Source organism: Quercus robur, chromosome 3 (genome assembly GCF_932294415.1).
Source record: "Quercus robur chromosome 3, dhQueRobu3.1, whole genome shotgun sequence".
Taxonomy (NCBI): Eukaryota; Viridiplantae; Streptophyta; class Magnoliopsida; order Fagales; family Fagaceae; genus Quercus; species Quercus robur.
Genome location: NC_065536.1, coordinates 17,868,870 through 17,882,685, shown reverse-complemented (window position 1 = coordinate 17,882,685; position 13,816 = coordinate 17,868,870). Strand labels below are relative to the sequence as shown.

At 35.3% G+C, this 13,816-nt stretch overlaps 1 protein-coding gene across 50 annotated transcripts in view; it reads right to left on the bottom strand.

Moving 5' to 3' along the window:
* The window catches only part of LOC126717331 (disease resistance protein RML1B-like), a 131,984-nt gene that overhangs the window by 116,461 nt on the left and 1,707 nt on the right, over nucleotides 1-13,816 (bottom strand). For 20 of the 50 annotated variants that reach the window (XM_050418929.1, XM_050418928.1, XM_050418924.1 and 17 more), the window contains exons 2-3: nucleotides 12,068-13,169; nucleotides 11,692-11,866 (exon numbers count right to left, since the gene is read on the bottom strand). In XM_050418929.1, the coding sequence (XP_050274886.1) occupies nucleotides 11,692-11,866; nucleotides 12,068-13,169 (1,277 nt within the window). Of the gene's footprint in view, nucleotides 1-1,009; nucleotides 1,720-5,450; nucleotides 5,552-5,632; nucleotides 6,777-7,571; nucleotides 7,933-8,139; nucleotides 8,537-9,006; nucleotides 9,378-9,580; nucleotides 10,830-10,928; nucleotides 11,532-11,605; nucleotides 11,867-12,067; nucleotides 13,170-13,816 lie in introns of those variants that run through there. The other 30 variants (XM_050418956.1, XM_050418957.1, XM_050418949.1 and 27 more) reach the window with 21 other exon arrangements.

Genomic DNA, 13,816 nt, shown 5'->3' with positions numbered 1-13,816 from the left:
CGCCACGGACTCTTTCTCCATCTCTCTCAACCCATCAACTTTCTCATTCTTCAAATCTCGCCCAGGCTCCAAGTCCATCTACTTAACCCACCACCACTACCAAAGAATCAAGCTTTATTGGGACTTCACTCGGGCTGATTTCACTCGCAACTCGGCCGAGCCCGACTCCGGATTCTACGTTGCCATCTCTTGCAATGCCAAGCTTGAGTTTTTTTGGGGTGATCTTCATGACGAGTTGACTCGGCGATCCGGGTAGGCGATGACTCGCCAACTCAGTGAGCCAACTCTGTTGTCTAGGCGGGAGCACGTGTTTGGACTCAATTCTTGGGAACCAAACATGAGATTGGAATTGAGTGCAGTGGGGGAGTGCTCAAAGTAAAAGTAGACCGTGAAATTAGGCTTGTTGTAAAAAGGTTGGCATGGAAATTTAGAGGGAATGAGAAAATTTACGTGGGTGGCAGTGAAGTGGAATTTTTTTGGGACGTGTTTAATTGGGTCAATAATATTAGTACTAGTAATAGTAATAACAATAGTGGTACTAGTGGAATTGGGCATGGTGTGTTTGTGTTTCAAGTTGGTGATGGTGGGGTGTGGCCAGAAATGGTAGGTCCAGAGAAGAGATTAATGAGGAAGAGCTTATTGGTTTCGTCGGGGTCTGGTTCAACACCGTCGGCTACATGGTTGTCACCGTCGCCGTCATGTTCAAGTGTGTTGCAATGGGCGGAGGAGAGTAGTGATGGAGGGAGAAGTTCTTGTTCTTCATCCACTAGGTCATGTGGGAGTAATGGGCGATTTTCTTTGTTGATGTATGCTTGCAGGAAGGATTAAATTTTGAATTTTGGCTGAAAAAGAAAAGCAGGTGATTCAATTGGCTTATATGAGACAAAAAAACTAAGAAGGAAAACCAAAAAACTATCTGTATATAGACAAAGGCTGCCTACATGAGACCTTTTGGCTCAACTCAGTGTTTTAGAACAAGGATAAAGAAGTTAAAAAGAGAAAAAAGAGATAAGAGGAAATTGGAGTAATTTGCATTATTTGAATGAATGACGTTCATAGAGATATTTATACATCTATGCCATTTATGCCCAAGAAGAGGAACTCTAATATGTTGCAGCACATGCACAACTAGCTTTAATGTTAACAACATATAATACTGTATCTGAAAAAGCGGTTAAATATTCACCTATTCTCACACCTCACAAATAAAGAAAATAGAGTAAACACTTCAACAAAATTTCAACCATAATCCATTGCCATATAATTATTTTGGTGCCAATAAGTACAACAGGCACCCGCAAAAGGCTTTCACAGTAATTTTACTTTTGGCTGGTGCTATATTCTTTAGGCCTTTTGTATCAAACAGCATGGCTGGAAAGATGGGTAATATAACGGTGAGAGTATTATTGTTGCTGCCATTCTGGTTGTTGCAGTTTCTGCTGTCTTTAACTTCAAGAAATCCAAGCAATTTGAAAAGCCCTCCTCAAAGAGTAGACATCATGGTGGACATATAGTCAGGGATTTTCGACACAAACATATTTCAATGCAGCTGTAGGTATTGTCGCAGCAGTAGTCACAATCATGGTGGTGTGGCATTTTTAGGTCTGTCTCAGGCTGTTACTTTACTTCGCTTATTCCATGAAATGCAAGATGGATGATCATGCCTTGCCTCAGGACCTCTTTGCTTGTGAGACACTGGGTCAAACATAACAATCTGCACTGTCAAAGCAGGCACCCTTACATAAATGAGATGAAGGTAACATAATTTTTTCCTTAAAGAAGCAATGAGACAACATCCTTCCACATTATAATATCAAATGTTCTTGATATAATGCAAAAAGCAGTTGGTTTAAACACAACCAGTACTATATTTTAAACCTACTATTTACAGCATTGATTCTGAATTGCCTGTAAAGATTTATGGAAGCCCTACCAAGAAAGGAATACTTTCTTGGGCTGTTTTTTATTTGAATATGAATATCAATGAAATCTATAATCCATCTTGAAGCCTTTAATTCAGAGAAATGGAGTTTTGGTGAAGAGGAAGAGTGAGAAGGCCGTTCACACTCACAAGAAGAAGAAGGGTTGTGAGGCTAAGGATATAAATTCAGGGACTGCTTCTAGCTGGTAAACCATCCCAATGAAAAATTAAGAAGCAACTACAAAGTAATTATTAGTTTTATTCCAACTGAAGTTAAACGGAAAGTCATACTTTCATTGAAATTTCTTAGGAATACAATTGGAGGAGTAAAAGACAAACAAGATCAAGGGTAAAATTCATACATTCAAGTGGACAAAAGGTTAGAAACATCATTAGTTTGAGAAGCACAGTAAAGAACTCATATTTAGTAGATCAAACAACTTAGTCCAACTTGACTAACCATAATATCAGTCAATGATTGATCTTATTTATATGTTCTCTTATTTAAGAAATTACAAATGTAGAAGCCTCAAATCATAACAATCTGCACTGACAAAACAGGCACCCTTACATTAAACAAGATCAAGGTAACACAATTTTTTCCTTAAAGAAGCAATGAGAGAAGAAACTTCCACATAATGGTATCCAATGTTCATGATATAATGCAAGAAGCTCTTGGTTTAAACACAACGAGTACCATTTATAACATTAATTTTGAATCACTTATGAAGATTTCTGGGAGCCCTACCAGCAAAGCAATACTTTCTTGGGATGTCTTTGATTTGGATATGAATATGAATGAAATCTATAATCCATGTTGAATCCTTCAAGTCAGAGAAAAAGGGAAGTGGAGTCTTGGCAAAGAGGAAGAGTAAGAAGGCTGTTCACACCCAGAAGAAGGGTTGTCAAACTAAGGGATACAAATTTAGGGGACTTCTTCTAGCTAGCCATTAACATGACATGAGGGTAAAAAGAAGAGTGCCTCCCTGCCTCCACTCCCCCACCCCTGGCCCCCAGGTGGCCAACTCGTAAAATAAGACCAACCCAATTAAAAGTTAAGAAGCTACTTCAAAGTAATTATTAGTTTTACTAAGTATCAAAAATTCCTATGGAAGTTCAAAGGAAAAGTCATTCTTTGTTGAATTTTCTTAGGAATACGGTTGGAGAAGACATACAAGATTGTGGGTGAAATTCATTCATTCAAGAAGACAAGAAGTTATAAACGTTATTAGATTGAGAAGCGCAATAAAGAACTTATACTTTAGTGAATCAAACAACTTGGTCCAACCTGCCTAACCGTAATATCAGTCCACGATTGATCTTATTTATATGTTCTCATGTTTAACAAATCATTAATTTAAAAGGCCTAAAATCATACTAACTAAAATTACAATGAAGCATAAGCAAACCAAACCTGAAGCACAGCAACCTCATGATTACTCCCATATTGAAACCAAATTACTCCCATCAAAATTACGCTTACCTATTGATCAGGGGCAGGGACGGACACAGGATTTCAAGCTGGGGGGCCGGAAATAAGCGAAAAAAAAAATTTCGGGAGGTTGGTGTGGACCTTTTTAAATGTAAGCCCGTCGAATTTCATCATATTGATTAACATGATATTCCCATATTTGTTTGCGTGTTCCGATATCATAATCCAAAAAATCATGATCAACTATTTGAAATTGTGTTTGAGAGATTGGAACATCAACATTTTCCGGATTTGGGAAATACATATTTTCTAGAATTGGAACATCCACATTTATACTAACTACTTATAAAAAAAAAAAAAAAAAAAAAAAAAAATCTATTAATAACTATATAACAGTATAACCATTAAACCAAAATAGAAAAAAAAGTATAAATAGAGAAAAAAAAAAAATACTGAAAGATACTACTTATTAAGCCCTGTACTCTCTACCGTCAAACTCCATATTTTCTCCAATAAAAAATACTACTTTTTAAGCTCACAATTTCACAAACCCCACTTTCCTCCCACAAAACCCAACTCAGCTACCAAACCAAAAAAAAAAATCCATTCCTTCTTTAACTGAAAGAAGAGAAAGAAAGAAAAATGTCATCTCCGCTTCATCACTCTTATTGCTCATCATCACCTATTCACCTCTCACTTCTTGTTCCTCTTTGAAACTGAATTTCTTCCCAAGCTCTCAAATCCTTGCCTCCCAAAATGCCGTCATAAGCAAAGCAGCTCTCTTCCCTCCTCTAACCTTTTTATATATTTTATTTATTTATAAATTACACACTCAGTTCCTCTTTGAAAAAATTTCAATTTTAGAGATGTAATTTGGTGGAGCACTGGAGCCGTTGAAGTACAAGAACGGAAAGCCGTTGAAGTACGAGATGGGTCTCGCAACTCGCAAGCGTCACGGCGTCACGATGTGGGCGTGGGCGGCGGCGTTGCGGCATGAGTGAATGGGTCTCCATCTCTCTGAGTACTCTCTATCTCTACTCTGTCTCACCTCTCTATCTCTCTGTCTTGCCTCTCACTTCCCTCTCTTTTTTTTCTTTTGTTTCCTTCGTTCTTTGCTTTCTCCGTTTGGTTTTGGACTGCTGAGAGTGAGAACTGAGGTTTTTTTTTTTTTTTTTTTTTTTTTTTTTTTTAAGATTTACATGGGTCATGGGCTCCTGGGGGTTTTGGACTGCTGAGAGTGAGAGCTGAGTTTTTTTTTTTACATGGGTCATGGTCTCTTGGCTGGTCGGATGATGGGCTAGAGTTCATGATTTTTGGGAGGGGGGCCCGAGCTAAAAACTCAGGGGGGGCCGAGCTAAAAACTCAGGGGCCCAAGCCCTTTTTTTTGAAAATGGGCCCAGGGGGGGCTCGGGCCCCCTTAGCACTCTACCTGGGTCCGTCCCTGAGATTCAGGGGGCTTGATCCAAGCACTTCCCCTGTTTTGCCCTTCAGTTCGCCTTGTAATCCCAAGTGATCTCATGTAAGAGTCATAGTGTAAATACCTTATTCGAAATACACATATATTTTCCTATGAATAAGTTACTGTCCCCCTAAATAAACTCTAGGTTATATTACTGAAAAAAAGTGTGTTAATTTAGAGAGGCGATATACATAAAATTGGCCTAGATACGGCGGCTAAGCAAAAAGAGAGTAATTTAAGAATGTATCATCAAAAATTTTTATAACATATTCTGATGTACAGATAAATAAATTAATTAATTTGGTGACAAGGTAATTATGAAAATAACATATTCCAAGCGTACTAATTTATAAGTTAATGCTTTTAATTTTGGGTGCCTATACCCCCACTAAGCTATACATGCCTTGGCCAAGCAGTAAGAATCCTTAGACCAGGCCACTTCAAAGCTAACTTGTGGACAATCACCTTTGACAAGGCTTGTTTAAGGAGACAGTTTTATCAAATTATCATCCTACAACTCAAAGTAAGTTTTAGTTCAATTTGCAAGAAGGTTAGTCATACTTTGTTAGAGTTTTCTTTATTTTAATTCAAGAATATCCCAAGCAGAATAACATAAAAAGTAATACTTATGAACATACCCCAATGGCCTAGGTCAATATTGTGAGGCAATCAGGTACTTGTATTGAAAATGAAGCTTGTCTTTGCCTTTTCACTCACTTGTTAAGAGCTTTCATCTTTTCTGCAAACAAATTTGAATTTTGTTAAAGCATAAAGCTCCTTCATACAAATAAAAACTTAGAATATAACATTAATAGTTTACCTTATCAGCCATTGCCCTTGTTAATATTTTTCTTTTAAGTTCTCCTTCTGGGTTATTCAAAGCACAGAATCAAATCAAAAGCCACATCTTAGCTTCTTGAAATATAGTTCTTCTGTTTGGTCAATGTATTTCAAATTACGTAAGCATTTTCTATGTGACCATGTTTATTAGATAATGTGGTTTTGATAGCACCATAGTTATTCTTCCAAATGTACAAGCACCCACCAACAGCCTTTTGGCACATGTAGAAAGGGTCAGTTTCTATGATTGCAATAGAAATATCCTAAAATTAAATACGTTATACATTGATGGATTTCATTACAAGAATCAAAGCATTTAAAAATATGTGCATCCCTTGTACTCATTGTAACTCATAAAGGTGATAACACAGTCACCATATAGGGCAAGAACATTGTAAATGGAAAACACAACTGAACTGCTGAACAGAGAGTTTATGACAAAAAATTTACTTACAACTACATTTATAAAATATTGTCATCCTAGATGGTGATTTCACTTCTGTGCTGATGGTTCTAAGGTGGAGAAGGTCTGTATTAACATCATTAAAAACTTCATTCAGATTCAGCTAACTACGAATGTTGTTGCCCTTGCATGAACTTTTTTTTTTTTTTTTTTAAGTAAAGTCCCACTAACTGCAGCCATTATGGGTGAACCTAGTAATGGATAAAATGGGAGCTTTATCCTTGGTCACTAAGCTGCCCAATAATGACAACTTGGTAAAGCCATCTGTGGGTCAATCAAAGCCATTTCTAATCAGAGTCATAGCAGTCTTACTTATGATACAATCTAGGGCAAGATCTGCCTTTGGTGTGGATGAGAAAGTGAAGAAAAAACTCATTTTTAAACTTTTCATTTGTCAAGTCTTCAATGAATTTAATGCTAGGCAACTGGAGAAGAACATATTGAAGGGGTTAATCAAGAACAAGCTATTTTTAGTAATTTTAAGGTTTACCATAGTCTGTCAACTAGTGATGGAGTTTCTGAAGTGGTTTTCCAATATTGAGAGGCTGGATTAGGAGCGATGGGGTGCTTGCATTTGGATTTGCACCTTCCTATTGACTGATTGGTTGGCTTTTCAAGTAAATTCCATTTTTTGGAGAGCAGTTGGCTAAGCATAGATGCTCTGCTTCCAGAAAGACTAACTAATAAGCAATGACCTTTTATTATGGGTGAAGTGAATATGAAATGTAGTGCTAAGGGATATCAATTCAAGAGAAAGCTTCCTATTAGTCTCTAATGTGAGATATGTTCAAAGTACACAAGGAATAATAACTGCTATGACAAGAATAACATAAAATTCATATTTCAGTGGAAAAGACAACTTATTCCAAACTTGCCTTACTAGAATATCAATCCATATTTGATCTTATTTATATTGTCATTTAACAAAACAGCAATACAGAAGGCCTTAAATCATACTAGCTAAAATTACAATGAAGCAGATGCAGTCAAGCTTGGCCTAGAGTAACCTCATGACTACTCCCATATCAAAATCAAATTATATTGTCAACAACAAAGTAACTAGTATGCTATCATGTGAACCGAATTTTACAATTAAATAAACCGAATTTTAGCTGCACATCAAATGAATAATTTCTTTATACATTCACCTATTGGATTGAATGACTATTTCTTAAAAACATCTAAAAAAAACATTTGAGAGAGAGAAGTAACAAAACTAAAACTAAGGAAGGAGACATACCTTGAAATTAAAAAAAAAAAAAAAAATATATATATATATATATATATATATATATATAAAAAGTTTCAATATAATAATGGTACCTTATATCTGAGGTAAATGGGTTGTACTATTATAGGCAGGTTGCCACTACTTTGGCCTCTGTGGCCAGTCTGTAAGTTGCTTTGTTATTAATATATTTGCCTTCTAACCAAAAAAAAAAAAAAAAAATGGTACCTTGGCATATTTCTTAGAAGTTCAATCAAGAGATTCTCATTTCTTAAAAAGTAGATATGGATTGAAGTCAGCATCCGAGATCAAGGCCATCTTTGTCGTTGTCGGAAAGTTTACAGGCAAAATCAAACTAGAGTGATTCGACCCCAGGCGCTCATCTTATGAGGATGTGGGCTACATAATTATTGAACCCCATCCATAAATGAGGAAGAAGCCAAAGCTGAAATTTCCTTCATTACGCTCTTCCATTACCAGCCAGGCTTGCAATGAAGTTGATGGTGCTTGCTACATCTCCTTCTATTGGCTCATAAAATGATGAAAAAATTCAAACAAAGCAACCCAAAGAGAAATCCTCGACAACAAGCTAACAAGATAAAAATTATCACTAGATCAGATTCATCCAACTACACTAAGGAAGAGAGATAGCAATCCAATTATGCGATGTAAATGTTTATTGAATTTTACCATTATATATATACAAGTAAATACTGAAACTGTCTCTCGAAAAGCAAGAGCGTGAGGTCATTCATTCAGAACATAGTAACATTTTGTCAAATATTGGAGTGCGTACCTTTATACTCTCTATTACAACTTGCTCAAGTCTGTCCTGTTTGGCCAATGGCATTGCCCATCTTGCCGTTGATGTTTATGCCTCGTCTGATTGCTCTGCCATTCCCATGTTCACCTTTGAGAATCGCAGCCAAGCCTAAATTCTTTTGATCATATGACCCATCAGAATTAAGCTTTACCCATTGGTCAGGTGGCTTGATCCAAGCAATTCCCCTGTTTTGCTCTTCAAATGATCTCATGTAAGAGTCATACTGATTGTTAAGACGATGTGCTAGCTGGTTTATACTGTCTTTAGTGTTTGAAAACATAGCATCCCCCCGTGCATCCAAAAGAATATTCATAGCCAATACTGCATACAGAATGAATTCATCTTTGTTCACTCTTTCTGCCAGTAATTCCTTGAACAAAATCAGTGAGCTAAGAAAGCCAAAAATATTTTTTTAGATTATTAGCAGCACATACTTGTCCATTGACATTTAAAATTTTTTTTCTAAAAAAAATTTAGAAAATTTTAACAATTAAAAGAAACTAAATTTAGCTGCATATTAAATGAATAATTTCTTTTTATAGTTTATTAGATGCCAATATATTACTTGTACTGTACATTCACGTTATAACTTTAACATTTTTTTGTTTTTTTTCTAAAACAACTTCAAAGTGTTTATCAAATGACTATTTCTTTCATTAATTCTGGTTTTTCTTTTAAATAATGTCCTTTCAAATTGGATCGATACCCATGATGTGAATGAGCCGGTTAATTTGAGAGAGAGAAGTGATAAAAGAACTAACAGATGCAAATGAAAGAACAAAACTAATGAAGGAGACATACCTGACATTTAAAAACAAAATAGAGAATGTTTCAATGTACCTTGGCATATTCTTAGAAGTTCAATCAAGAGGTTCTCATTTCTTTGAAAGTAGATAAGGATTGAAGTCAGCATCCTACATGCAGCATTGGAGGGCAAGGCCATCATTGCTATTGTCAGAAAGTTTACAGGCAAAAGAAGATGAGTGATTTGACCCATCTTATGAGGCTGTGGGCTACGTTATTATCAAACCCCATCCATAAATGAGGAAGAAGCCAAAGCCGAAATATCCTTCATTGTGTTCTTCCATTCCCAGCCGGGCTTGCAAGCTGGATTTACAATGAAGTTGATGATATTTTCTGCAATCCATGAGATGAATCCTCAACAACAAGCTAACAAGATCAATATTATCTCTACAACAGATTCAATCTGACTGCAAAAAAAGGAAGAGAAATAGCAATCCAATTGTGTAATCTTTATTGTATTTACTGAACCTCCTCTCCCGAAATGTAAGAGAGTTCATTCATTAACTCAGCCCATAGTAACATTTTATCAAATACTTGGAGTGTTCATACTTGGGATTATAAACATTTAAAAAAAAAAAAAAAACAAACAGTTTCAATGTTATTATAGTACCTTGGCATATATCTTTGAAGTTCAATCAAGAAGTTCTCATTTTCTTCAATGGTGGACTTGGGTTGAAGTCAGCGTCCTCATTTAGAAAGGGCTGGGGCATTGAAGATATCGGTGTTGGGATGGTGTTGGTCGGGTGACATTGGTGTTGTATTTCCGGTACACCAATAGGCATATCTATCCAAACACTCTCATTATTTTGGTCTTCAGTTACCTGTGTAATCTCAAGTGATCTCACGTATGAGTCATACTGTTTGTTAAGACGATGGGCTAGTTGGTCTATGCTGGCTTTAGTGTTTGAAAGCAGAGCATCCTCCCTTGCATCCCAAAGAATTTTCATTGCCACTGCTGCATACAGTGTGAATTCATCTTTGTTCACTCCTTCTGCCAGTAATTCCATTGGGGGATCAATTATATGTTCAATGAATTCCCCTATAGATTGAGATTGGATCATTTCTACTCGAAAACCCCATCTACCACCATACCACAATCCTTTGGCAAAGGGACAACATTGAAATAGATGTAAAACTGAATCTTCTGCTATTTCACAAAGAGGGCAATAATAGCCATCTTGAGCATTGGACAATCGGTCCAGCTTTTGCTTAAAGGGGAGGACATCTGCAGCCACTCTCGCTAAAAACATATTTAATCTTTCATCAAAACTCACTTTTAATCTTTCATGAACTCTTATGCTGGCCACCTTATCTGCAGTGGAATTCTGCGGAGAACACGTGCATGCTACGTGGACCCCACACTTTTTTATGGTAATTTCAGCTATTTCTGGATTATAATTTGAAAATTCAAATTGAAGCTTAACGTCAGTCCGCTCATTTAGAATTATGCCTTTCAATGAACTATCCCTTATATAGAATACCCATAGATAAGAATTAGATGATGATGATGGAACATATGCATTAGTACATGAGTACAATCCTTTATAACCATCAACGAAAATGTTGATAGCACAGTAACCTGATATATAACGTATATTCCTATTCTTCGATTGCACTTGTATAACAACACAGAAAGCAAATGATGGAAGCAGTTTCCGACTGACTGAGAATGATATGGAACTTCCACCAATTTGATGATTGAACCATTTTGGAATCTTACTTCCTTGAATTAACACTTCTCCATCACATTCAAATGTAAACCCCTTTTTATGAGGAAAGTCAGTTTCAGATGCATACTCCCGGTGCGATGATCCCCTTGGACATACAATATTCTGTGGAAGCCCTACCTTTTTTGCGAACTGCATGCATTTAGCAAATTAAAGAAACCACAGATTAGCAAATCTAGTAATATATATTTGGGAAAGTTAACCAAAATTGAATCTTTGAGAGAGATGAACCTGACTTAATAATCTTCTGCTTGATTGTGAATCCAAAGATTTGCATCCTGTTACTTCTACTTTACCCGTACATGATGGAAGTTTTGGAATTTCCTGAAGATTACAGCAGTTGTAAATATAAAGACTCTTTAATTGAGGAAATCTACTAGAGATGTCCGGGAGGGTAGTAATGTTGCAGTGCATAACATACAACGTTTTCAATTTGGGGAAGCAATCAGAAATATCCAGGTTCTTTAGAAAATTTTCAAAATAACAGATACAGAGGAAGTTAAGATTTGGTAATGACGAAGATAGAGCTAATCTTTCCGTATTTTTCCCAATATCGGGGAACTTCCAAAGACCTTCACAGCCTTGGAGATATAACCTTTCAAGAGATTTCAACTTGAGATTCCTCGGAATAATTTTAAGACTTCTACATCTATAGAGACTCCAATATTCAAGCGCTTCAAGAAGTCCAACAGACTGATGAATTTCAACTAAATTTTCACATCCTTTAAGGTCTAGCCTCTTTATGTTTGGGGCAATCACCGATAAGTCAGGTAATTTGGTAATGTTTTTACAGTTAGCGAAATCCATATATTTCAAAGTTGGGAGACGGCATCTCTGTAGAGGATGGAAAAAAAAATCAATAAATATAGCTTAAAAATATAATAATTTATAAATAGTAATGGTCGTACCTCAAAATGCTCATCCAGTTTAATGTGGCTTCCTGGCACTTTAAGTGCAACAAGATTTTGAAGATTAACGGCGGCTGGCAAGGAAGGTAAAGGAAACTCATTCCAATCAATTAACCTCAACTCATTTGGAAGATATTTAACATCTTCACAAACTAAATTACGAACAGTCAAGTATTTGAGATTTTTCATCCTTCCAAAATCTATTTGCATCTTTCTTGGTTGTGGGAAGCACAATGTTATGCCTTCAACTTCTTCTAATCCCTAAATGGACAAAGAATTACAATAATTACATTATACAACAAAATTTACAATTATTAAGTTGTAAACAAAATAAATGTGGATAAACCTATATTTTTTTCAGCATTAAACGAAATAAAAAACAAAGAAATGAGAAAAATATTCACTAAAAAAGTACATATGCTTGGTGAGAAAAAGGAAAAGATAAATCAAAATAATTTATACCTTATATGGTAGTTCGTAAGCATCTTCATAGCACAACAACCTTTTAAGTTTGTCTTGTTTGATAATTTCCAAACTCATTTGCTGTATCAAGTCATGCATCGATAATTTGCCACCTTTATCAACAAATATGAGAGACTTATCTTTAAGTATTTCAATATCACAATATGAGCCATAAGAATAGCGACTTTCTAGTATATGCTCGACAACATCCTTGTGTAATCCCTTGAGAAAACATGCAATGTCAAGGAAAATATGCTGCTGAGTTTGGTTCAATCCATCGTAGCTTATTTTGAGTACTTTTAGAATATTTGGATTAAGAATTCTTTTGTACTTATCTAATGCACTTTTCCAAAAGCGTATATCATCTCTTGGATACAAATCAGAGCCTATTATTTTCAAAACTAATGGAAGACCTTTGGCGTAGCTTAAAAATAGGTCTACGGCTTCTAAATAACCTTTCTTAGGCTTGTTTTCTTTGAATGCATGTTGACAAAAGAGCTCACGAGATTCATGTTTATCTAATTCCTTGAGCCGGTAGTTACAGTAGGTTAAATGATAATCTTCTTGAAGAGTATATAGTACTTTTTCTTCCCTTGTTGTGATAATAATTCTACTTCCAGAAGCAAAACAATTGCATTCGCCAAGCAAATCTGTTACTTGGATTAATTTGTCCACATCATCAAGAATTATAAGAATTCTTTTGTGCTGAGGCATTTCCATTCTCATATTGATTCTTTTATTTGCACCAAGCTCCTTCAAAGTTCCACCTCCTAAGATCTCAAAATAAAGTGCCTCTCTTAACTGGCATTTGCCATCATTTGTACTTGAGTTTTCTTTAACATTCTCTAGAAAGCTGCTTCCTTCAAAACGATATGCAATTAAATCATAAATAGCTTTGGCAATTGTTGTCTTACCTATTCCAGGAAGGCCATGAATCACTACCATACGCACATCATTTGAATCAATATCTAAAAGACAATTTATATCCTCCACACGGGAATCTATTCCAACAGGGTATTTAACATCAGATATTTTCGTATAATTTAATTTAACTCTTGAGATCACTTCAAAAACTTCTTTGATAAGAGTAAATTGAGGGTGGCTGCCAATTGCAAAGAATTAAAAACTTGTTAGAAAATAAAATATAAAGATGAACTAAAATTCAAAATGTTTAGCATGTATACTATAATTGAAATATTGTTAATACAAGTTAATGGCGAGTAACTCATAGATCTAAGAACTATTAGTATGAACCATTTTTTCCTCAGCTAGAAAATCAAATTTTGGCTTTTAGCACGAAGACTCGTGAAAAACTAGTTAGGTAAGGAAACAAGCTTCTTGAATATCCACTTCTAATTGACAAGCACTAGCTTGAATGCATTCGTTAAGATATTTTAGGGATCAAAGTTTGGTAAACATTACATGGGTGTGCAGTGAATTTACAATGGGTCCCAAGACTCTCCAGTACATTAAAGAAAAAAAAAATTCTAAAATTGTAGAATTACAACTGATTTTCATTTTTAAAGGGGAAAAAAAAAAGTTTTGCATTCTTTCACCAATTCCAAGAGGGCCACAAAATATTAAACCATAGAAATCTAACTCAATTGAAATAGTAAATTTGTTTGACCAAAAAAATGTTATGAGTACTGAATAATTATTGATAAGTTAACAAAACTTAAATACAAAAACTTAATAAGCAATTTTGCATCTTAAAAAAACAATTTAAAACAATATATATATATATATATA